Genomic DNA, 27,143 nt, shown 5'->3' with positions numbered 1-27,143 from the left:
TTGGCGCCATTCACTTTAGTTGCAATATGAGACAATAAGATTTTCTCTTATAGAAGAGCCTCGATGTCGATAGCTTTTTTTTTTTATCTCTTCAGGTATAAACCCAACAAGCAGCCCAATGGCACATCATCCAGTGATCCAGTGAATTGTGGATTAACATTTTTCATTCATATGTTTTTCGTCTAAAGTTAACCAATCCCTGTATTTATTCAGGTGAATAAATTGCAACCTTGACAGACAACCAGCTGTTTTGACCAGGTCAAGCTTATTCGGATCAACTCAGTTTGAAGACAGATCCACAGAGTTGGCAAAGTACTACCTCTGCAGGCTCGCTGACCTTAACGTGACATTGATTCTTTTTCCATAACTTCAAGTGGTAACCATAGAGACTGAATATTAACACTCTGTTCTTGCATGTGCTGAAGGAGGAATATCATATGCATGGCAAATGTTTCAGAATATCAGCACAAGTTTACCATCAGCTCAATGACTTGCACATTTTTTAACAACGAAACAGGTGTTGAAAGAAGAATACATTAAACTGCACATCATGGTAGTTTGTTATCTGGTAGGAATTGCTGTCTTGATCGCATTTAATGTTTTGAGAACTTCAACAGCGTTTCTTAAAATGAGGGTGCGTAAATAAGCTTTTCATTTACACATAAAAACGTACATCTAATGTTGATACACTGATGCACACATTTTTACACTTACACCCCAGTGCTTTCACAAGCAGTACAAATCTATATCAATAGTTTGCACATATGAAATAGTGGCACATACCTCAAATCACATCAATCTGTGACCCTAATCTAAACCCAATTTCATTAAAAACAAGAGCTTGTAAAATGAAAATGCACTGGATTTGATGTTTTACCTTCTTTGTATGTTACTGATGTTACTAATACTTATGTTCATAATAATGTTCTTGCCTTTTTTCATCTGAAGTTTACAAGTCAGCTGAGGCAGTAAGAAAATAAAGTTTTCTTAACAAATTGTCTTGCTGTGAAAATTGACCAAGTTACCATAGAAATAGTAGCATAGTGTAAGTGTTTTTCCATCTGCCCCTGTGATGTGTATTATTAGTTCATTGGCTCATGCGTACTGTACATGTGCAAACTATTTTTAATATATACTTTGTGTGTCTGCGTTGGCAGGTATTTTCAAATAATATTTCTGTGTGTTTACAGAAAGATGTGTCCCAAGCACTGTGTTGACAGTTGTGTGTCTTTCGGAGAAAAGATCAATTATTGTATGCATAACATTTACATTTCAATGACAAACGCAAACCTTGAGGCAATAAAGTTTATTGAATTGACTTTCTGTGTTTATTCCCTCTCTCTGTACTGCAGGCTGTTGGCAGCTGCCCAGCACAGTTCATTGTGAAGCTTTTGGCTGCAATCAGGCGAAAGGTCAACTGAGGCAGGGAGGACAACTGTTTTCTCAAAATCAACATTTATTTTATCTTACTATGATATGGTTTGGTCTCCATGGAAACTGCAGTGGAATTTCTATTTTTTTTTTCCCGTTGAATCAACTGGAGGTGGTGCAGCACATCATGTCTGAGGAGCAGAGATTTTAAAGAACTGTGTGCGCTGTTGTGGATGTGTGGCTGTGGGGGTTGAGAGAAAGAAAAAGGCTACCCAGACCCAAAGTTTTTCAATCCACTAGATTTAATGTAGGAATTAAGCAATGAGGTTGCTGACGTAGGAGCACCTACAAACACGTGCTGTATTTTCATCCAACCACAAACCGATGTGCATAATTCAATAGACCTATAATACATTATACATAACCTCAAACCTACACATTTCAGTCATGTGGGAATGTTTATCACCACCATTTATTTTCTAACTCCAGATCCTCGTACACCACCTAACCCCTGATAACATCCCTAAATTCAAGTCTTAACTCTAACCCCGGCATAACCTTTACTCATATATTTAAATCACTCCTAACTTTACCCCAGTCCTACGCTGTGACTCCATTCAAGTCGCTTTCAAAAACAATGACCAGTAATTCTTCACCTTTCAATTGTTGTGAACACATTTAGTTCCTAATAGTCCAGAAATACTCTCACACACACACAAACACGCACACACATTCCACCACACATGCTGAGTTTCTCCTACTGTAAGTGGTTACCATAGATACCACATGGTGAGGCTCGTGAAGTACAGTGGGTCCATCTCACGTGGGAGATATTGTGTATTTATAGAAGCACTGTGGTGTGGCCAGAAATGGGTTTAGACAATGCACTTTTTTTGGGTAATAACAAGCAAAGAAGTGCCGTAATGGGTAAGAGGTTCTGGGCGCTACGATGTACTACGTTTGCAGCGACTTTGAATTGTCATTGAGTACATCAGTGTGATAAAAACGAGTTGGGTGTTGGAACTGTCTGAACGTAAGATGCGCTGTAAGTTAATCACAATGTTCGGATCTTGAACGAGAGAGGTGTTTCTTTCTTCTGTTTCTGCTACTTTCTTCTCTTCCTCAAAGCACGCTTTGTGTATGTCAGTGTCTGTTTTCCACAGGAAAAAAAAATAAAAAAGACTGACTAGCTCTGAGCAAACAGCTTAACAACCCCCACTTTCTGGTTCTGCCATCTGAGAGCTCCTCTTCCTTTAAAAGGTCAGCGAGTTTTGAAAAGTTTCTTACAATAATCTGCTAGCTCGGCACCCAGCTGCATGTTATGAGGAATCAACTACAGAGTACATATCATGACATGTTTAATTAAATCCTATTTTGTTGAATAATGAACCAATTAACTCCCACTGAAGGATTTTTTTTCCTTTATCAAAACACGTTGGATTTTGAAGTATGTCCCCTTATCTTCCCAAAAGTAATTGTACTTCTGAAATTGCCATAATTGAATTGCTACCCACCCTGGCATCGGAGGTGTATTGTTCTCATGGAATGAAGCATACCTAATTGCAATCCATCATAATCACTGTGCCTTTTTCATCTCAATTCATACCTTAAGTCTCATGAATGGCTCGGTGATTATATTTTGTGGAAATATTGTCTATTAGATATAATGGCCTTCAATTATTTAACAGTGTTCACATGACATGGGCTTTAAAACCCTAATGACCGATTACAGACAATGTATAAATGGGCTCAGATGGAATATAGAATGAGATGTCAGGTTATGGCAGGACATTCAATAAGACTAGTGAAAGGATTTACCTTAGCTGGCTATTATATCTGTTGACTTGAAGTAATATCTGTTTTATATAACAATTGCATTGACATGCTCTAACCATCTGCTTCTCTCTGCAGCACTTATTGTGGATGTTTGTCTGACAGAGCACACTTGCTTCAGGACTTGGAATCCAGGAAGAAAGGCATTACATTTTGATAGCTTTCTATAAATCAGTCAGTCAGTCAGTCAGTCAGTCATCCAGCCATTTAGGAAATGCATCTATCTACTCAGCACACCATTCTATCAACCGGCCATTTAGCCAGCCAGTCAGACAATTAAAAAGCCAGGAAGCCTATATATCCTGAAAAATGATCACCATACTGACGGGAAAATCTGGTGAGCAAACAAGCAGGCAATACACAGGTGTATGCAAGAACACGCATGTGCGCACACATATAGATTCCTGGTGTAGGCCATGGCAATTATCCCCAATCAAAATAACACTGTGTGTGGCTGCAGACTCGTCTAAGTATCAGGTATAAATCCAGTATTATATTGTGTTTTTTTATGTGAATACTAAATGGAGTCTTGTGATAGGTGACATGCTTAAAAAGCATGATAATGACTGTGTGGGTGTGTCCAGTGCATGATACTGAAAGCCATCAGCATATAGAGGTGGATTAAAGAGTAATGGCTCTTGTCTATGTCACGTGAGTGTGTGTGTGTGTATGTGTGTGTGTTTACACTAATGCATTCACTGGACATCCACGCCGATGAGGGATGGTATAAGTTCACTCTTGTATTGGCTCACCCACAAGCTCATCTAGTGCCAGCAAAGTGAATCAGGTCAGGACCCCTTCATGGTCAGCGCACTGTGGTTGGTCGGATGATTTGACCTCACGGCTGATAATCTTAAATTGATCACAGCATTAGAGTCAGATTACTTTGTCTCCGTGCAAGTCAACAGCGAAACTGAAAAAAGCAACATGTTCTCAAGATTCATTCTCAATTGCCACTACAGCTGCTACTACTCCAGCACTACTTTAATGTATGTGTGGCGACTGCTGCTTCTGCAAGTCCTGCTGTACTTGCTTGCAGCTGCTGCTGCTATGTCTCCCACCCCTGCTATTCCTACTGCTGTTCCCATTATGTGCATTTGTCCCAACTTCTCCTACTGCTGCAACAACATCTTCTACTGCTGCAACTCTGAGGATAATGAGAAAGAAAATCATAAGAAAAACCAAGAAGTGGTTGGTTTAATTCCCAGTACACCCAGCAGGGTTACATATGTCCCTGAACGACAGTATACCAACTAACTCTTCTGTAATGTTGCACCGCAAGAGGCGGTGTCACTGTGACTTCTCTTCGTAAAAGTCTACTCTCTCTGTTTGTGCAGAACGCATGCGAATGCAAATTCAAGTCACCTTATATAAACTTGAAATCCTTGTGGTCCTTCCACTTTCATTATGCCCATGGAGCTAAAGCTACCAGCGCTAACTAACTAATCCTTCCATTCATCATATACATTACAGTAATGTCTAATCTTCTTTGAAAGGACTAACTGTTAGGGCACTTGATCTGAAAGTGATCCATTGTTGTTTGCGTATGATTGAAATCATATTTTGAGATCATTATATAACTTGTGTTTTGAGTACAAAGAGACCAGAGTTGAAGGATTATGTTGCGTAATCAGTCTCCACATTTTGATGCCGTCAGAAGAATATCCTATATTTCTCTCCCTCGTGTGAATTATTGATGAAATAACTATGATACCACTTATAATGAAAAAGTAATGATGCGCTGAAATAACGTATTCTAGTTCATTGATCAGTGGAGTGGAGACATAATGTAGTGAAGACACTTGCAGAAGTACAAACATCAGACATTGAATCTTTGATTTTTTATATTTATTTATCTATTTTTTCCCTATTGCGAGAATTCAGGGTGAAGTTGGGTTACGATGGGTTATGCACAGCGCAAGAGGTATCATTTGCCTTCGAATCCCAAATGGCAGTGCAGTCAAATATGATACCTCCAACACAGTGCTTGATTTCACAACTGGTGCATTTTTCCACCCAACATTTCAACTACAATGACTAAAAATGTGACAGATTCCACCTGTGCACTTGGCCATCAAGGTTTAACATTTGCTCAACTTTAACTGAGCACCGGTGTAAATGATGCAATTTCTTGAATTGTGTTTTTGCAGCAGAAACAAGCTCATGTCAGCCCCCCCGAGAATAGCTGACTTTTACTGTGTGGTATTTTCCCTTGCTCTTGGTCTATGGATATTGTGAGTTTGAAGTTGCACTAAATGTATCTACCACCTACTCCACTCAACCACACAACCACTATGTGAATCACAGTTCACCATGCTTTATCTCCAGTAGCAATTTGTGGTTTAACACACGCACGCACGCACACACACACACACACACACACACACACACACAAACTCAGCAAAATTACATAATTAAAAAAAATGTATACTGCTTTCAAAAGGTCACAAGGTATACTGTCGATTGATATATGATAGTACTGTATTCATGCATCCTCTCCTCCTCTACTTCTCCCTCCCTTTTCTCTCTGTTTCATTTTTTTTTCTCCATCGCTCATTCCTCTTCAACCCTTTAATCAAACAGGCACCGTCATTGCATCCATCCAACAGAAACATCTTCTAAATGTCCAAGTTGCGCTTGAGACCAGTGTATTTCTTGTAAAAAAAAAAAAAAAAAAAAAAAGCCTTGTTCGATTCATGTTAATGCCCCTCTCGTCCCTCCTCTTCACTCTCTTAAAAACTCTTCAGGTTTTTCCAACTGAGCGATTCAGGCTGAGGCGGGCGCAACCGCACTGGTGGGGAAGTCAAGTCGTGCTGGACTGGCGCGATATCCTCGCACGGTTCATAACTAAGAGAAGACCTGACCCGCTTTAATCATGCTTCTAAATGATGGAATATGCTGATTTTAAAAGTTGATCAGGGATTCCTAGTTGTGGGGTGTTTGCGAGGCATGGCTTTCCTTTTAACTTGCTTATTTCTGTCTTGGTGAGTATAACAACTCTTTTCTCTGCATGTTCTCGGACTTTTACGCACGGCGACCACGGGCTGTGGGTGGATGTGCATTTGAGAAACTCTCAATTTTCAACTGCTTCTTTTAATCTGTTGAAATAAGCGTTCATCGATGCTTATGTACTTTAGTTACAGTACGAGCAGTGTTTGGGGAAATCAGCACGGTGACACCAGTATCTATTTGGATAACATCACGCGTATATTGGATAGATTACTGGATGGCTACGACAACAGATTGCGACCTGGATTTGGAGGTATGCTAATATTGCATTTTATACGACATTGCTTCATAAATTATTGGATCGATGTGTCTTTTGTTAGAGGAGTAAAGTTTGACTTCAGAAGTTGTGTGTCCCTCATTTCCATTTAGTTCTGTGCTATAATGGTTAAATATTACAGTTCCTTTTATTTAACACAATTATGGTATAATTTCCAGCTAGGTCCTGAGAATCAACTCAGAATCAATTTCATGTTCTTGTTTGCTCTTTAAAACGAAATTGATTTTCTCTGGCTGTTTTGCTCAGTGTGTAGGCTTTACATTGAATATAGCTGTATCTATATATATATTTTTTGTACTCCTTTACATTTTGAAAAACATTGAAATGTTTGATTCAAAGTTGTAGTTTTTGTCTGTCAAAGCAACAACGTATCCTTCTGCTGTAGGTCCCGTTACAGAGGTCAAAACTGACATCTTTGTCACCAGCTTTGGACCTGTTTCAGATGTTGAGATGGTATGTAAACCATACTGACTGCTGAAACACTCACACAGGACACACAGGCTGGGTCACTGGCTTTCATATACATACGTGTTTTTGTCACTAGTTAGCAAAGTCATTGTCAGTGTATGAAAAAAAGAGAATGTGTACAGTTTTCTCGGTAACTCTGTGCATTTAGCTCCAAGTCATGGTTCTACCAGCCTTCATTATTCCAGCATTTGGGCAGGATGTCATTAGTGCAGCTTAGGATTTTAATCTGGTTGACAATCCCCCCGCGAGAGAGGGAGAGATAGATGTGGCTGATGCTGGGATGGGATAGGTTTGCTACTCCTGTCATGGGATAGGCTGAGTGCTTTATGTCTCTTGTACACTGTTTAGGCTTTAGATGCGGTTTCACTGCACCTAAAGCCTACTTGAACTGCCATGTGATATACTGGTAGCAGTTCTACAGAGAGGCGTGTAAAAGGCTCTTCAGGGCAGCAAGGCGACCCATTTGATCTAAAAGCATGCAGGAGAGACTCACATGGTGGACTTTAGGCTGATTCTGGGGATGAAATAAACAGCATCTTGTTTCATGAGTTCAACATCAATCAATCAGTCAGTGAATTCACTTTATGTTAATACCTGACAGCCCATAAAAGATAAAAGATAGCATAAGCTTATATGATTGAAGAAAATGATGTTTTATGCCTTGGCATCTGTTTGAGCTGCATGGTCTTTTGAAGGAATTTAATATCACATATATATATATATGACAGAGAAACATCATCTTGGGGCTATTTCGGGGGAATTACAGTACATGTTCACTCTCTTAAAACAGGGTAGTGAAATATATAAATAAGCGCAAACCTTGATTTGAATTTTTTTAGCACTAGCAGAAATAGCATAGTCCAGAAATTTAAAAAAAAAAAAAAAAGCAAAGAAACAAAACAACAGCTAATCACATTGCCAGTACTCTATCCAGCAGGTCCAACGAAACCATGGCTCACAAACCCATCTGCCATTCTCTCCGGGGGTAGTGGAGATAGTAGCGGCAGGAGCAGAAGCAATAGCAGTGGTAGTAGTAGTAGCTGTAGTAAATAAATCCTTAACTCACACTCTAATCTCCACTCAGGAATACACTATGGACGTGTTCTTCCGTCAGACATGGATTGACGAACGGCTGAAATTTGAGGGCCCCATCGAGATCCTGCGGCTCAACAACCTAATGGTCAGCAAGATATGGACGCCGGACACCTTTTTCCGAAATGGCAAGAGGTCGATCTCTCACAACATGACCACCCCCAACAAGCTGTTCCGCATCATGCAGAACGGAACTATCCTCTACACCATGAGGTAAACAGTGCTGGACAGTGAGCTCCAAACTCAGCCAAGACCGGAATAGAGCACAGACCTGGAAAGCAAATCAAACAAACAACCATCCAAGAATATGCACAGACATGAAAAGAAACGAAGGGTGCCATTCCAAAAACAAGATATGTGCCATCTGATACTGAAAACAGGTCTGGAAAGCAATTCAAACAAATATGACTCCAGCTTTGTTCCAAAAGCAGATATGTAATATTGAAAAAAAAATCCCCTCAAGTTTCAAAAGCAGATTTTTGAAATGATTAGATTATTTAAGTGGATCAACTCCACTTTAAAAAATTTACTGATTAAATTAAAGAGCTTTATTGTTCACCTGCGTAGTTAGTTACCTTTGTGAGAGTAATTGTTTTCTCTCCAACAGGTTATGATATATCACTTAATCTGAATATCAATAATCTGACATTATTACGTATTCGACTCTATGTTCACTCATCAGTGTTACATAAAATTTTTTTTTTTTAGTCATGTGCGTCATCCATTGTACAGCATGGCACAACACAGACTGGATCCAGCTTAAAACAGTAATCGTTACTGAGCCAGTAACAACGTATCAAATATAAATCAATGCTCCTTTCAACTCCTCTCTATTCTGACAGATTAACTATAAATGCAGAATGCCCCATGCGTCTGATGAACTTCCCGATGGACGGCCATGCCTGCCCGCTCAAGTTTGGGAGTTGTAAGTTTGTTTTTTGCTAAGCCTGACTAGTCTGACAGATGGTGTCACTCTCAAATGATCACTCTGTCACTGAGCAACTGACTGACTGAGTAATCTGACAGCATATATTCAAAGATTTCAATTTGGAATGTCAGATACAGTAGATTTGGGGAACTTAAAAACAAAAATATGTCAGAAGTTTCTCAATCAATGTGTGTCAGAAGGACAGGCCTGCAAAGATGTGTATGAAATTAAATTAAAGGTTAAATCTAAAGGTTATATCTAACTCCCATCATTTTGGATGAGTGATAACACTTGTGACCGAAACAAGTATACTAGCAGGGTCATTGTTTTTATGCTCATTTCTTAATTTGATTTCTTATTTTTGAGAATGCAAACCATAAGGTAAGTTTTGAAATCCAGAAAGCAGGAAGCACTAAAACTTAATTTATCTGTTATCCTCTCAAAGAGTCATATGTTCTTAGAACTTTGTGCCCTGAATTATATAAAAAAAAAAGGACTCTTTTGAGAAAAGGTGGATGTCTTGATTTTAACAAAGCTCTTCATCTATCCACCCTAGATGCTTATCCCATCAGTGAGATTGTGTATACATGGAAGAAAGGCCCTCTGTCGTCTGTTGAGGTGCCACAGGAATCATCCAGCTTGCTGCAGTATGACCTCATCGGCCAGACAGTGTCAAGTGAGAGGCTAAAGTCCAATACAGGTGAGCAAAGTCTCGTAGAAGTGTGCCTGAAACTGTGCTGAATGTCTGTCTAATGTGCAGCAAGTGTTGAGATTATAAGTCTGTCAAATCACTATTGAATAACTATTTGCTATGTAAAGATACCGTGGAGTAATCACGCTTCCTCTGTGTGAGTTGTAATCCGAGCTTCTATGTCCTTTGTTTGTGGTCATTGGGATCTGTGCATCATGGCCGCATGTGCATGTTAGTGCACGTGAGTCCATGCATAGCTCGGTGAGCGAACCCATAACTTCCTGTAAGTGAAAGCGAGCCGAAAAACAAGTCTGAGCTGCTGCCCAGCGACAGACTTGGCTACGCTACTGAGCAAAGGTTCTCAGTGAGTTGTGTAAAGAACGAACACGAATGAACAAGAGACCTCACCATGGAGCCGTGGTGGCACCAGCCTGGGGAGGCTCATCATTTGTTTTGGTCGGAGACGCTGAGATGTTGTGTAGAGAACCTTTAATGAAGTTTCTCTGGGTTTATATGATATCTTGCATGGCTTTTATTTTGAACTACTTTTATATTAAAGATATATCTTAAAATATATAATGTGCCATAGAATGACTTGCATGCAAGCAAACCCTTTAAACAATTATTGCAGTTATGAGAACATTTTACATTTTTGATGGATGCAACTATGTTGTCAGTTGTACTTGTGTGTCTATGAATTGCTGGTTTGCCACAAATAGAAACTCAAACGTCTTTTGTGTTTACTCTGTCAGGGGAATATGTCATCATGACTGTCCACTTCCACTTGCAAAGGAAAATGGGCTTTTTCCTGATTCAGACGTACATTCCCTGTATTATGACTGTCATCCTGGCCCAAGTCTCTTTCTGGATTAATAAGGAATCAGTTCCAGCTCGGACAGTGTTTGGTAAGATTTCTTTAAATTCACTTTGCTCGTTTGCTGTTTGAAATCCACTGTAAGATGCGAAGCGACACTTGTGCAGACTGGTGCACACAGAAGGAGAGCACATGCGGCACATTACTTTGCTGTTGGATTGGAATCATTTGGAAAATTCAAGACTATTCTCATTTTAGCTGCCAAAAATTGCAACAAAACAGTCTTGCAGATAATGGAAGCTTTGAAAAAAATGCCTCAGTTGTCATCTTGCATGATTGCAACCACTTAAAGCAAATTATTATGTGGAGAAAAATGTAAATCACGTCAATTCACTGGGTACAACAAGTCAGTTAGACATTTCTAAAGCTGTGCCCCTGATGCATCATTCATTATGGTGAAGTGTCTTACACTCACTGATGAGTCTTAGTTTTACATGTTGTAGGAGTTTATATGAAGTTCTCACAAAGTTTTCAGCTCTCAAAACTGATTTTTTTTTTTTCAAGTATACAAAACTCAAATGAGAATTATCTGGATTTATCGACTCACCACCCACTGGTTGACCCCAGTGAGAATCTAGCTGTGCAAACTTTAAGCAAACATATTTTTCTCTATTTGCTGCACTCTGATCGGATTAAACTGCACAGAGTGGTCCTTAAAATACATCCTTCTTCAAGAGAACAAAGACAGACACAGTCATCACAGTATGTTTTAACCTTTCTTCATTATCTCTATTCCTCCTCCACTGTGGTAGAGCTGAATTAATTGGGAATAAATGTCCTTTCTGAAATTGGTCATGCAAGGGCCGGGAGAGGGAGGATGTTTACTTGGCCCTCTTCCGAGCACTCACAGGTTCCGCTTGCTCACATTACATTACGCTACAGTTGCCATCAAGCTCTAGCCTCAGGAGCAGAGAGGGCGAGAGACACTGAACAAAGACACAGAGAGAGACTGAGAGGAATGAGAGAGACAAAAAGACACAGACAAAGCATAGAGGAAAAATGGGGTAAGTGTGTGAAAGTGTGTAAAAATTATACATTTTAATTTAATTTCCCCACACGTTCATTCTCAACAAGCTGCAGCTGAGCGGTATAACACTGCTGGCCCTTGTACGTTATGGTTCTGTGGTCTGTGCTTGTCTTTGGAAGCAAGCCAGCCTGCGCACTTTGTTAGAGAATAGAGCCCAATCATTAGTGTTAGCGTGGAAGTTGAGGCCCCATGCGGAAAGCACATCTGTGGCAACTCATTAAACCCACTCATCCTGCTGTTTTTATTTCACTCAATATTGGGTAAAGAATAAAAAATAACACCACATGTGAGAGATGTGGCCAAACTTTAGCTTCAAATTGCGCTAACGTTTGTTTCTTAAACTAAAGTGCCCTGCTTATGAGCTCTTAAAGTACTTGGAGTTACAATACGTATCACCATATTTTTTTCTGAAATAAGGGACAGCAAGCAATGGCTCCAAAAAACCATTATGTGAGTAACTTACATTAAAACTGTTGATGGTGCATGTGAGACAGGATGTTAATGCAAAAGAGAAGAAGAGAGAAGAAAAGTGAGGGGAAATTGCTATATGGATGTGCCCCACCCTGATAGTACATTAAGCCGTAGTATGTTGTGCGCTGGATAGTCAACAACCTCTCTAAGAGCTGAAAGTCCCTTGAGCACAAGTCTCACAGACTTAATTGAGTGTGGCCTAATTTGTGCCTTGCTTTTTTCCTATAAAAGCACATAAATGCCCGAAGCATTTCATTTCTATCCTGTCTTTATTCTTCGTCCCCCTCCCTCCTACACTCTTTCTTTCTCTCTTTCTTTTTCTTTCTCTTGCCTCACCCTCCTACCTTGACAGGCTTTCTTCCCATGTTCCTCTTCCCATTTGCAGTCATTTAACATGTGCTTGAGCTTCAGACAGTCGGCATGGGTTGGAGTTGTTAGCTTTCGCTGCTAAAGTGGTGTATAGAAAATGCTTTTTGAGACATTATTGGGTGCATTAAATCCTCCATACATCCGTGTACTGCTAATGAAATGTGTGTAACTACAGAGTGCATTTGGTAAAAGCATGGACAGCAGTGTTCAATGGCCCTTTTTCCCTGCTTGCTTTAGCTTGATGAAAGTGAATTAGATATGTACTTTGTTAATGGGCCATTAAAAGAGATGTTCATTGTCAGCATCTTTCTCTGACTTAATAAGGATGGAATTTGGCAAGACAGAGGAAAATCCTTTTCCAGTGATTTAGAGGCATTTTGTTAGAGGTAAAAATGCACCTATTTTTGGTATTTTTCCATAGTTTGACACTTCTAAAGTACATAAAAAAAGTCTAAAATGCTATGCTATTACTATGGTCCAAGCTATTTTCAAACAGAACATGTGAGTAAGAGAATTCATGAATGGCTTTATGAATGTGTTTTCATTATGCAGTGATTATGCAGTTATGCGTTTTTTTTTTTACAAGGAAAATCTGTTGAAGTCTGAAATATTTAAATATTTTTGGTCATAATATCTGGTAAAGTAAAATTATATAAGACAGCAACAGAGTATGACTGTTTTTTTCATTTTAATTCTATTTTATTTTATCTGAATCTGATAAAAACCTCATTAAATGTTAATCATTTGATTGCAAACAGGCGGCAGCATGTGGTAATTAAATGTTAGAAGACAGAAAGGCATGTATTTTCAATTTTGTTTGTAAATAGTTTTAATTCCGTTTCATTTTATCATATCATTATTTAATCATTTATTATTCATAATATGTAGGACTAACAGGAAGGCTACTCATAGGCTATTCATGTTTTATATGTGAGGTGTGTGCAGCCCTTTTACACAGCAACGAGTCAGAAAGTGGGTATATATTTACATATAAACGCAATCCCAAAACAAAACCTTACTGTTTTGTTTTACCTGTGACTCTGACAACCCTACGCCGTATGTGCATTGCAGGTGTAACCAGGAAAAAGATACATTCCGACGCACATCCACTCTGTTATGTTCAATTGAAGGACTTAAGTTATTTGGAGTTATAATGAAAATATTATAAACCAACATGTCCGAATGATGTAATTCCTTATAAAGCCAGTCATTCAATTGTTTTTAAGCTGAATCAACACAGATAACATTTGACTGGGATTTCTCCCATTTGTCTTAGATCTATTAGATCTATTTCTAAGTTTTCTGTACTTTACTGTGTTTCAGTCTGGAACCATGGACAGAAGAACTTTTGACAGACTTTAAAAAAAAGCCTAATACAGTCAGTCAGCCTTTAGCTGGGAAAGATTTTAAAAATCAAGTTGCTTTTACTCTCTCACTCTGGCTATCTTTTATCTACTATCTTCATCTTTCCACGTGCATTTTTCCATCATCTAACCCACAACTTTTATTGTGAAATACTTATTAACAGATAGTCACGTATTATCAAACACTTTGCGGCTTGTGTCTGGTCATCTTACTGGATGACTTTCTCGGGAATGTTTACAGATATTTGGTCACCGTGCCAGTGTGGGGGCATGGGTTAGTCTGCTTATGGACAGATTAGCATCCACTGAAGTGACTTTTTGGCAAACCTTACTGAGCGGTAATGCCACATGGCCTGACATTTTAGCTATATGCCATGAAACAGAGCTGCTGCCATGTGTTGAGGATATTCCTAGGGAAAATCAATTGTGTTGCATGAAATTACATTTAATGATCACCATGTTAACTATTAAGAGCTGGTGTGTAATGTTACACATGTTGTGTTTTGCATATAATTTAAGTTTTACAGAAGAAACTTTTGACAGTCTGCCATCTAAGTGATTAATGAGCAATTAATATGCTTTATATTTAAACTTTCTGTAGTGTGTTCAGATCATCATATATTCTGTGCAAACATTAACATGCATGTCTAAAATTTGAATAAGGGTCAAAAATTGATTATACTACAGTGCATCATCTTGTAAACTTGTCACTTTTTCTACTTTACTCCATTACCATTTCCATCATAATTACATTTATCAATACAGAGCACTCAATTCAAAGCTTCAGTTTATATGCAATTACACTGACATGTGCATGGTATTCTGCCACGCCGAAAAGAGTTTAAATGGCAACTTACAAAGAGACTCTGCTGTTTTGTTTGCCATTTTTTTGATGAGTGTGTGTGATTGTGCATCAAGGGTTTTCTCTGTGTCCAATTCGAGCTGATTGCAATGGTCTCTCCTAATCAAGCCTCTCCACTGATATTAATTAACTAACATTTCCAGGAGTCTTATGATGGTTTCTCAGAAACACACAAAAAAACACTTCATCTGGAACATTATAATCACAACATGAGAGTAAAGTTCAGGGAAATATTTCAGTCCGTAGGGACTTGGCTTAGGAACTGGAAGGCGGTGTCCTATGAGGCAGACCCCTCACTCTGACATTGCTCCATGCATTAATGTGTGTGTGGGTATGTGTGTGTGCATGAGTGTATTTTCTGGCCTATGTGTTTGTTGATAATTGAATAGAAAAAAAATAATAATTTTCTATAGAATGATGAATAAAAAACATCTTTTAGATAACTACTGTCCACCCATGTGTTAGAGATACCTGCTTATTTTGTCCAAGATTGTAGTATGTTTTACAAGAATGTTTATTATAACAATAATATTCTGAAACATTGAAGATCAGTTGTGAAGGACTTTGACGTTTTTCTCCCCATCACAGAGGAAGGGAAAATGAAAAAATAGACTAGAACACTTAAGACATAAAACGGAAAACAAGATTTCATTGTACTAGAGTCGTTGATTGAACCATCAAACACAACAGCAGTGAAGGAATAAGTTAAGATGGGTTACTTGGGAGTTACTTGGGAGTGAGATGAGAAGATCAATACCATTCTTATATGTGTGCATTAAGTATGAAGCTAGAGCCAGGAGGCAGTTAGCTTAGCATAGCATTAAGACCTTTAGCACCACCTGTCAAGCAATTCAGACGTTATATCTTGTTGGCATCTCAGGGAGCTGCATTACTATTCTTTAGCTAACAGCGGATGAGTGAAGTGATTTCTCATAGTCTTGTATGTTTGTGTGCAGAATAAACAAATAAGACACTCACATTTTAGAAAAATTGGAAAGAGCCAGCCTAGTTTTTCCCCAGGCTTTTCAGTTTTGATCCAAAGCTAAGCTAAATGCCTCCCAGACATGAGAGTTTAATCGATCTAGTCGCCTAATTCTCTGCAATATAGTTTGAAAAATGCGTTTCAACCAAGACACTGCAACAGTGTATCAAAAGAGAAAACACACGAATAAAGACAAGCCCATAAATCCGAGTACCATAGCAAGATTAGCTGTGAAATGAAGAACAGCACATTTTCTAATGGCCCTCTCCTCCCTAACAGGTATCACCACTGTCTTGACCATGACGACACTCAGTATCAGCGCCCGCCACTCCCTCCCCAAAGTTTCTTACGCGACAGCCATGGATTGGTTCATCGCTGTTTGCTTTGCCTTCGTCTTCTCCGCCCTGATTGAGTTTGCGGCCGTCAACTACTTCTCCACCCTGCAGGCCAACCGGGAGCTGCGAAAGGCAGCAGCCATGAAAGCGGCGGCTCAGGAGGCAGCAGCTGCAGCTCCAGCTGCAGCGGCGGGGAACGACGCCGAGGTTTCCTCTGTGAGTGTGCCCCACTGTTTCACACTTGTGTTCACAAGCATCGACACGCCTGTTCTAACTCAAGTTTTAACCTGTATAAATGCACATTTAAGACAAGGAACCGGGTAAAGATGGCAGGTATTTAACAGGCTTTGTGTGTAATCTCAATTTCTTCACTTGGGTTTTACAACTGGGGTTTTTCAATCAATCAATCAATCCATCTTTAATTATATAGTGCTGTACTTTAATTAAGAGAGAGACGCAACGATTCAAGGATTCAAAATTAAGAATTCAAGAATCCCCACATGAGCAAGCATCAGATATTATATTAGGCAACAGAGGCAAAACTCCCCTTTAAGGGGAAGAAACCTCGAACAGAACCAGGCTCAGGGGTGGCCGGCATTCAGTCTGGGTCTGTGTTGGGTGGGGGTTGGACAGAGAGAGTGTTTTAGTATATTTTATTGTTAACTTTTTCTCCCCTAATATTGACCCAGATACCTAAACTCTGGGAATCCAAAGCACTACCATTTTGCTCTCTGTTTTAAGATCATTCCTCTATGTGTAAGGTAACAGGTGGCTGTAACTATGCGCCAATTCTTAGCTATAAGAGGAAACAGTGACGTACCAACATATTTTAAGGCTTGAGCAAATTTTAATTCTTTGTTTGGAAAGTTTATAAAATTCTGTCATTACAATGTATTAACCTCATTACAACAGACACACAATCACTTCTGACTTGTGTCTTAAACATGTAGGTTGCGCGCACCTTGCAAATTGCACTGAGTTGCTGCGGTAAATGATGATCAGAGCCAATGCTGCACTCACAGGAAAGGAGAAAGGCTTCACTTGGCCTCATTACATGCCTCTACATCTCTTCATCAAACCACTCCAGCGGCGCGTGCTTCTCGCTTTTTTCTCACGAATATAACCTGAGCTGCTAAATAACGTAATTCTCAGCAGGGCTTTTAACTCCATTTGGTTAAAGTTATCGTTTTCTGAGCCATTCTCCTCCATTGAACTTCATCAAATGTGTATCAAAATGCCTTAATTAGAAAAAGTATAGCAAGTCCAATTTTGGTAACATTGGTAAACGGCCAAAACGTCTGGTTTCACACTGATGATTACTTTCAGGTTAAAATTCAGTGAAGCAAGCATGAACAAAGTGGTGGTTTTATATCAAGAGCAGCTTTTCACCTCAAAATTAGTTGATCCAAGCAAATGAATGGACTAGTCGTACTAGCTGTAAGCACTTCCTGTTTGCATTGCAACCACGGGTATACAGTCCTCAGCAGTATGACTTATACTTTAGTCCATTTTGAGTTATATCTCAGAGAAGCTGTGATATGATTTTTGAAGCAATATGCATCATTTTCTGTGCAAAAGGGTTAACCTTAGTATAGCCTGCAGCACTGAGGTTGGGTATTCTGGATGTATAGGGGTTACGATTTCTCTCTAAATATCTATATACTTCATGCTCATCATGTCTGTCCTCTTTTTGGTTCGACTCGCTCAGCTCTAGTCTCTTGCTCAGCTTGCCTCTATCTCCTCCTCGTGTCTGTCTTGTTCTGTTTGTCTCTCTTTCTGTCTAAATCCATTCTTAGCTCTTCGGCTTTATGTAACAATTTTCTGCTCTTTTTATATTTCATTTAGCTTTATTGGCACGCCGTGTAAACACACCTGTTTTGCAAAAGCATAAGAAGTAAATAGTGGATAAAGAAAAAGAAAGCAATTATGATTCTAAAACAAACTGCTCATAAAAGAACAGATATGAACCATGGACATTTGAGGAAATCAGTATATATCTTGTGTACAGGCATATATACAGTCTGACTATACAAGTAAATCCATGTCACATGCTCCATATGTGCTCATTTCATACATTGTACATTTACTGTATAATGGAAGCTGTTAAAGGCAGATGTACGCTGACAGGTTATTTCTCTTTGGTCTGTCATGTCTTGTGGCTGCAAGTAACTAATTGAGATGCTGAGTCCTGCAACAGAAAATGAAGTTCTTTTTTTTTTATCATCAAACAGGATCATAAAACCTGCAATAGCTTTTACAAAATGTGTGTAATAGTGATCTTTTGTCTGAAATCTGTGTCACCGATTAGGTGGTTGGTGGTCACAGTTGCGTTCCTCTGATGGCTTTCATCTCGTCATGTTGTCATGACCTCTTTCAACCTCCCGATCATTATTGTTTACTTTCTCTTTTGTAAAGATTTTACTTCGATTCAAGATTTAAAAAAAAACTTTTCTATGTTATGTTTATGTTATATGTTATGCTAGTTGAATACTGCATCCCTGTTGAGGGATTGGCAGGAGGTCAGCTTTGTGTGTGGTTTGTTTTTCTTCTCTTCATTGTGCACTGAACTCTTCGTTAAGTGTTTTTCAAATGAATGACATTGGTCTGTGGCTCTAGAGCCAACTGGCTGTATTGGTCATTATGTTGAGGGTCATAGCCAGCTGTTGCAGCGGTCCTACAGCCACATAGCACTGATTACTCAGGGATTGTGTTCGGCTCTGCCTGGTTTAGATGGTCTGCATTCTTTTTTATAACAATCATGTATAATTGTTCTGCTTTCTGACTTGTCCTCAAGTTCTTTCTACAAAATCCTTTTCCCCACCTCTCCTTCCTTTCTTTCCCCTTAAGCACACACACAAACATCCACCAACATGTAACATTATCCTTCTCTTTCTGCTTATTCTTGAGCCCTAAATTGTCTCTTGACACACACACTCTCTCTCCCTCCTCTTCCCATGCAAACACACACATCTCTTGACCATCCATCCTGGATGGATGGATCTCTCCCTCTCTTTTTGCTTGGACGTGCTGTCTGCACATACGAACTGAAACACCACAATCTCCACTTTAACCATGCTTGTCCCCACACACACACACACACACACACACACACACACACACACACAAGAACACCCGTCCACACATAATCTGCAGCACTCACTAAAACGTATATAAAGGCACGTGTACACATAATCTGCAGCAATTGATGCCCCACACATCCCTACAGTTAACTTATTAGTGTATGCAGTGTCTTATAAATCCATCTATCTACGGTATATCTATCATCCATCCATCGCTCTCCCCCAGTCCTCTTTTCTACCCTGTAACTATGTGATAACTACAGAGAGTGACACGAGGAGACAGGCGGTGGCTCTGTGGACGATGTTGCTGCAGATTATGTAAGAGCCATAGATTAAGGGAATATCCAGCAGATCACTGCAGGCTCGCAAGTCCGAGGGCAACCACCACAATGAAGCAGAGAGGGGGCTGAGAAAGCTGGCCCAGTGCATTTCTGTGGAGCAAGATGGAGAGATGGATGTGATGGGCCAGTGTGGTTTGTTTTTGTGTTGTGTGTGCATGAGAGACGGTTACACCGGGAGAAAGAGAGTGGGAGGAATGCATCATGGAAAATGACTGCTTTCAACAAATATGTAGGAGGGACGACTCTTCATTACACAGAGAAAAGAAGAAAAAAAAAAAACAACAAAAAAAAAACACAATGGCGTATCATTGGGAATAGAAATAGGCATCCACCAGTCACGATTTAAAACTCTACAACCTGTTATGACTGTTAGGTAAAGCCATAGCAGGAAAGGAAACCTCACAACAACATAACATAAATGGTTCATTTAATGAATCAAATGTACAACTGTAAACACAATGGAGAAGGGGGTGTTTATCAGTGTGTGTAAAGGGTGCTGCATGCATTGTCAGTGATGTGTGTGAGTAGGTGGTGCAGTATGTGGTGCGGGAAATTAACAGAAAATAAAACAGTCGTGGGAGGAAAAAAAAAGGAGAGGAGAGAGGGATAAGAAAAGAGGGGACCTTTATTTATAGGCCCAGCCACAGGTGCTGGCAATAACAGGATTGGCGGGTGAAGAGACATCCTGATGAAATTGGGACAGATTTGATTTTCAACCATTTGTCTTGGTGTCTCAGTGTTCTGGTAATTAGACTGAATGAGTTTTATTAATTTTAAGCTCAGGGAATAGTGGTAACAGCAAAAAGATGCCATGCACTGTATCAGAACTTACCCCATAGTGTTTTTTTGCGCACACTGTGTGTATCCTTAAAGCCTACCACTGCCAAATATACAAACAATCTGTGAAATAGTGTGAAACCAAGAGAAATCATATAGACCTCCTTTTACAATAGACACTGGCAATCATTCAGATAGATGCCAGTTTGGCATTTGGTGTTTTTGTCATCTACTTGGTGTTTTATTGGCTTGCTTGCAGAAGACATTTGTATCCGCAAAGGTATTTTTGTGATCTCACAGTTGTCATCTGTTTGCCCAGATTGATGTGAAAACAATGCTGAAATCCACATTCTGGCATTCTCCAGCATGCCACAGTGAGCTATCAGAAAAGGAGGAGTGCGTAGTGGCTCAGTTTGTGGAAATGTGGGACTTGAACGTTAGTTATGCCCTGAGCAGCAAGTCACAGAGAAAGCCAGCGACTAATATTATATCAGGGTTCAAGCTGCAGTGTTAACAGAAACACAAACTAATAATATAATCTGTATATTTTACAACCCATAGCCATTTTTATTCCCTTAGTTTCTGAACCTAAACAATAAAAAAGTGTCATAGCTGATATATCCAGGATACCTACTGCCTCAGATGCATTATATATAAAAAGCCCATTACCATACACATATCCATCTCCACCACCTCTTAATAATCATCCACAAGAGTATACACACCCACTCAACACCTCCATGCATGAACCTCCATGCGCTTACTCTCCTGTGCCATATTTGTAGTGCACAGAGTAACCTCATTTTACGCACACACACACCTACACATACACTATACACACACACTTAAATGTAGTTCCCAACCCCACCCCCGCACATGAATGCCCACACCCAAACAACAGCCATACATCCATCAGTCAGTGCCCATCCTCCCAGTGTCAAAGTGGGTCTGTTGAAATCTAGAGCAGTGGATAAAGAGAGGAGGAGCTGATCCCTCTGGGATTTGACCAGGAAGAAGCCAAGCAAGCCTGTTGTCATTATCAAAAATAGCCTGCGTATGGGATCAGCTGCACAAACGTACAGCGCACCACATGCCACCGCGCACACACACATGCCACACAAGTCACGCATACTATGCATCCTCACTGCATGATCTTTTACCTCTAAAAGAACCATTATAGTGATAGGTGGAGCTGACATTTGAGGCCGCAGCCTGGTGGTTTTGGACGCCAACCAATTACAACAGAAAACTAATAGACCTTCAGGACCGAATCCCTTTTTGCGCATAAATCTTGAATCCCAAATTAACCTTTCTGATTTAACAGGAGGAAGCATTCCCACTTACACATACACACAAACACACAAACGCTGTAATTGCGTGATGAGTAAGCTTAACATCAGGATGACCAGCTGTTAGATTACCTGGACTTTCTCCCTCTCTCAGCCCTTCTCAGTGGTCATGTTGACACAGGGTTTTACAAATCCTGATGTATTGTTTTTATCCCCTCTTCTACCCCATATGCCTTTCACAGCACCCCATTACATTTTTACACATGTCTCTGTGATGACTGAAATGCTGAGAAGACTCTTTTACTGCAGTTTCTTAAAGAAATGTCTCAGACTAATGAAGCCTGAAGAGAATTGATGAATTTTAAGATTCTTTGATCATAGTGCAGCGTACCTCTTTCTCTTCCCCCTCTCTCTCCCTCCCTTAGCTTGCCACACTTTGTTAGTAGTATTATACCACAATGAAGGGTAATCTTGTGTTTAAGGGATACCATGAATCAAAGTTGTGTGATTTACCAAAGACAGAGAAAGGTATTCTGTGTTTGTTTCCAAACACAGAGAATGAGTCTGTTACTATACAAGCCAGACTAAATCATAAGATGTTCTCAGAGGACTTTACAATCTTTAAAACATCCGCTATCCATAGACTTGTAGACATAGTCCTTCAGTTCAGTTATGGAAGACCTCGACCAAAAAACAAAAAAAACGACCAAGGATCTCTTTATTACATGTTTCCATGGTTATGCTCCTGATGTCAGACCTTCATACAGAATTGACATGACAGGATGACAGAAAATTAATCAAATCCATAATGTTGAATGGTCTCGAGGTTGCACATCTCAAGATAGCTGCCATACAACCTCTGATAGTAATGTTTTGGAGATGCGCATCAGGACAAAGTAATACTACAGCATCTTTTCATTTTGATTTAAGAAATGTTCTTTACAGTTTAATTGTACATTTTTTGTTGCATTAAACCCCTTAAATCTGTAAAAGTGTCATGTTTCGTGAAATTAATAACTCACGGACTTATGTAGTGTTATTCTGAGATTGGTCACTGTGTATTTTTGGAAGTGTTCCCCTCAGTCAGATTACTGTAACAGTTTACTAGTTTCTCAACCTGTAGAGAGAGCATGTAATCCTGCAGCCTCACAAATCCAGCCTAAACCTCGCGAGTTCAGTTCAGTGACTTTTGCTGCAAGGCTGTAGTCTGGAAAAGCATCCACTGTGAACTGAAGAAGCCCAACAGCTGGAGGCTGCACTGGTCAGTGAACTATAGGGAGTTTATTTCCTTAAACTTATGAACAACTATTCATTCTCTAAAGTGTTCACTGTAATGAACAGTGTCATTATTCTGCCAAAAGAATGGTTTAATTACGGATCACAACTTTATTTTAGTAAATGGTATACACAGTATATATATATATATATATATATATATATATATATATATATATATATATGGTACTGAACAACAATAAAGATAACATTAATGATTGTGTTGTTCAGTATTAAATCAGTTTAAAAAGGGTCGTAGCAATGTAAGAGAAAATACAGAAACAATGTGTGTCCCTTTAAACCATACAGTCTTGCAAACATAAGGTTTTCAAAGGGTAACATCAAATATTGCCCATAATGCTCATTTCCATAATAATTCAACTGAGCCACTGTTCGGTATACCGAGATTACTTTGATCCATCAACAAGTCACTGTTCTATTTTTGTGGTACATCATGATGTAACCATAATTTGTACTGTTTTCTTCGCTTTGACAAACGGGATGGCCCTCTCTTTCAGTCTCTCTCTCACTCCCTCTGACTCTACCTGCAGGCAACATGGTGTTCCTTGACCCATTTCCCAGATGTACCCTCCCTTCCTCTCTGTATACATACTGCGGCTGATTTACAACTATTGGAGCAGGGAGCATGTGCCGAGATCACACTGGTTTGCTGAAAGTTGATGAGGCATAGCGATAACCATGTGTCAATATACTGTGAGCCTCTTTTGTTTAATATGTTTTGTTTGCTTCCCACAATTGCATCAATCTTCATGGAACGGGTTGATTGAAATCACTTCAAATCAGAAACAAAACATCATTGATTTCCTTTGTTGAGCTTAATTACTGTGGTTCTCATTGGTATTCTAGACGGTGTTTTACAGACAAGCACACATTCTCTACATGCATCGATCAACACACAGCTGTACAAATCTGGCACTACCTTCACCATTATAAAATGATGCAGAATCAGTTTTTACTATGGTATCAACATTCTTAGCACATGAAATATGATGTTTCATGAATCTCTGTTACCACAGCATATCACTAGTTTAATTATTAATACGCTCATATTACATTATGAAATACTGTCTTTAACCCGCCAGAGTCTTGGGGTAAAATGGCCGTTTTTTACTACTTTTCATTTTACCGTTGTGTTTCCCATTAAAACTATTCAGCTTGCTTTCTTTGTGTTTGTGTCTTTGACGCCGGCGGGCGGTCCGAGACTCTGAAGAGTTAATGTGAATTTCTGTTTTGCCTCTCAAAGGTGGATGCCAGTAGTGTGCTGAAGAAGAGGATGAACTCTGCCCCGCTGTTTGACCGCCCTGCAAAAACATTTCCCAACCCGCCCGTCAATGCCCAAGCCTTCCTGCAGCAGGGTTCAGCTGTACCAGCCAACAATGTTCTGACTGGCACCAGCATCATCGACAAATACTCCCGCATACTCTTCCCCCTTTCGTTTGGCGCCTTCAACCTGGTCTACTGGATTGTCTATCTCACCAAGGACACAATGGAGATGTCCAGGTGAACAGATGGCATGGTTTTTACAAATAACTCCAACACTTTCTCACTGAATATACCTTATTTGGCTAAATGCCGCACAATCTCAACCAGACTACTGCAAAGCATTTTCACAAGTTCTGTACTTATGTATATATTAAGATCGGTTATAACCCATTATTTGTTAAAGGAGATGTGACCACGTTTAAGACAGACATTCAGCTGATCTTGAGCAGGAACTGAGGTAGTCTGAAGATGACTCACAACCATTACAAGACCTGTTTTTCAATTAAGGGTTTTTTTACAGATCTCTCAAATGCCTGAGTTCATTAAAGTTGTTGGAGCAGGCCATTTGTTTCAAACGTTTTATTGTAATAATGAAATGTTCACAGATGCATGCAGTAGGTAATTGGTGTATATGTGATTGTTGCAGTTTGTTCAGTTTGTTGGGGGAAAAAAAGGTCACATCACATACTGTATGCTGGATTACACGTTGAGACCATAATGTATGTAAAGATTCTGAGTGCAGTAATCCATATTTAAAGCCATATTTAAGGGCTACACCACATAATTCAGTAGACGGAAGTGCCCCAATAAGGTAAATAAAATGGTTGGATGGTGCAGTTGTACTTTGCTTTGCTCATCAATTCGTCTTTTGTGTGTTTATGTGAGAATGTATACGTGGGTGTGTGTGATGGGGGTGGCAGGGGAATGTACAGTATGTATCTGTCTTCATTATATGCTGGTTTTCTTTTGCATGTGTGTTTGCCAGCCTGAGAGCCCATGTTTAATTCAGCAGCCACACAAAGCTCTTATACTTTCAGCTATAATTATTTACCATATGGCTTTTCCAAATGTGTCTGCAGAGTTGAAGAGTGGTCACAGGCTTGATACAGTAGCTGAATTATAATTGCAATACAGACCACCAGGAAACACTGGCAGGCTCTGAATTTGTCATTCAATGTTTTGCAATGTGTCTAGCACTGTACAGTGCCAACGGGCTGCAGTACTCATAGCCTGTAGGTGTCTGTGCTTTCAATACACAGTGGACTATAGCTGAAATGATGGCAAGAAAATACACATAAGTTCTAGTGTGTATCTGTATCTAAAACTGTACTCTGTCTGCATTCTCGGTCAACAAAATTTTTACTTCAACGGTATAAGATTTTTAGATTCACATTCGATAAAATGCTACCAACCCTTACATAGCTACATTCCCATTTACTATATGCTATTGAACTAGTTTTTCACATAACAGCTGTGATCTGCTGTGAGGTTTCAATCAAAACACCATAGAAATGCAAAGAATGACACTTGAAACAGCAAGATAGCTATTGTAGTTGTCAAGGTGAATTGCTCAGAGGGACATTAATGTCATTTGCACATGTGGTGTCTCAAATGCATCTGATCAAACTGAGAGATATGACTCACAGTTGTTATTGAAGGTAGATTCCCAGAGCAGTCTTCATGGCATTGTTATTGCCAAAGCAATATGTCGAAATCATGCCGCGGGTTTTTGATGACATCAAGAGATGTATGTTGCTCTCATACATCGCCTCTACAGATCCAGTAGGCTTTGACACTTTGGCAGGATGCTGAGGGTAATGCTGGTCGAAGGAGAAAACTCTGTTTATGATGCATGTGTGCATGCAAATTCATGTGTTTAAATTGTGCCAACCATATGCTCTAAACAGATGCGTATGCCTGGTTGTGCATTTATGTTCACACTATCGATGCACATCGGGACTCCGGGGCTTTTCAACTATGTGGGTTCAGCGCCTTTCATTCCCTGTCTTGCTCTTTCTCTAAAAAGGGAGAAGCCCTAAGGCCTGAGCCGAGACAAGTCAGATGACATGACAGTGTTGGCAGGCATCAGGATAGCTCTGTGTGACTAACCCTCTTAGCGACACTCTCTTAACCGTTTCTATTAATTAATAGGGACTGTAAGCGAAAGAAACAGATCCAGACAAACTTCTTGTAGGAAAGCAGCAGAGCGATGTTCCTCAGGTCTTCAGAATCGGCAGGAATGAGAAATAAGTCATGCAATATAGTTTGCATGTGTGATTTTGTATATATTTGTGTTCATATGTGCATTTGCAAAACACAGGAATGTCTGCACATACGTTCAAGAGTGTGACTGAGCAAGTGCAAGAGCAATTGATTGGGGGCAGTGATGAAAGGAAAGAGGAGGTGGTACAAAACACAGTTTTTCAGGGCCAATAACTGAAAATCCCAGTGGTGTCGGAACTTGTAGTTGACCTGTGAGTGCAAAGTACAAGTACATACCACAGGTTGTCATTGATTGTGGTCACATCATTCTCACTGAGCTGTCACCATACACAGTAGCGCCAGATGGTGTGGTGGAATTTACTACTAAACTCACAAAATGGCTGTCTACCAACAAGCCTAAGAATGCAACAACTAAGGCTGTGGGCTTGTTGGCCCAGTGATGATTTATATATTAAACTCTGTGCGTCTGAATAGAGCCATTGTAAGCACTAGCTCTGGTTAAGCAAGTCTTGCTCGGTGATCTTGACCACAGCTGAATCCCAATCCATCTTACAATGTTTCACACTTCCACAATTACGCTAACACTTTACATTTCATTGCTATTTTTATGCAGCACCACCCACGCAAGTGACCCCTTGATTCTGAGTAAGACCCACCTTAATCCATTAAATGAAAGCAGGCAGTCCTTTTCACTCAAGAAATATAAATATATAGCTCCCGTGGCCCTAACTGAAAGCATGTAGCAGTGCAAGCAACAGACTCCTTTTTTTCTCTTTGTAACTTTGCTTTTATTATAGAGGGCTGCCCTGCAAAGATGAGCTAGACCAGAAGAAAACTCTATTTGTGTGAGTGTGTATGCAGGTGGATTTGTGTGTGTCTACTTCTGTAAGGATACAGGCGTACAAGTGTATAAATGTGCCA

The 27,143-nt window shown here is 39.7% G+C and overlaps 1 protein-coding gene across 1 annotated transcript; it reads left to right on the top strand.

Annotated features, from left to right (window-relative positions):
- The first annotated feature begins 6,099 nt into the window (after positions 1 to 6,099).
- gabra6b (gamma-aminobutyric acid type A receptor subunit alpha6b) lies at positions 6,100 to 24,240 on the top strand. Its single transcript, XM_070844233.1, has 9 exons — positions 6,100 to 6,188; positions 6,348 to 6,466; positions 6,876 to 6,943; positions 8,043 to 8,263; positions 8,893 to 8,975; positions 9,535 to 9,678; positions 10,422 to 10,574; positions 15,898 to 16,169; positions 23,980 to 24,240. The coding sequence occupies exons 1-9, from the start codon at positions 6,100 to 6,102 to the stop codon at positions 24,238 to 24,240; spliced, it is 1,410 nt and encodes a 469-aa protein (XP_070700334.1).
- The last annotated feature ends 2,903 nt before the right edge of the window (positions 24,241 to 27,143 follow it).

This window comes from Pempheris klunzingeri, chromosome 14, assembly GCF_042242105.1.
Source record: "Pempheris klunzingeri isolate RE-2024b chromosome 14, fPemKlu1.hap1, whole genome shotgun sequence".
Classification (NCBI taxonomy): Eukaryota; Metazoa; Chordata; class Actinopteri; order Acropomatiformes; family Pempheridae; genus Pempheris; species Pempheris klunzingeri.
The sequence above is the reverse complement of the archived record's forward strand: the minus strand, read 5'-3'. Positions and strand labels throughout refer to the sequence as shown.

Excerpts from the sequence above, each read along its gene's own strand:
- gabra6b (XM_070844233.1), top strand. The coding sequence starts at position 6,100 with ATGCTGATTTTAAAAGTTGATCAGGGATTCCTAGTTGTGGGGTGTTTG. Across the intron at positions 6,467-6,875 it reads ATTGCGACCTGGATTTGGAG|GTCCCGTTACAGAGGTCAAA; the intron begins GTATGCTAATAT and ends CTTCTGCTGTAG. Across the intron at positions 10,575-15,897 it reads TCCAGCTCGGACAGTGTTTG|GTATCACCACTGTCTTGACC; the intron begins GTAAGATTTCTT and ends CCTCCCTAACAG.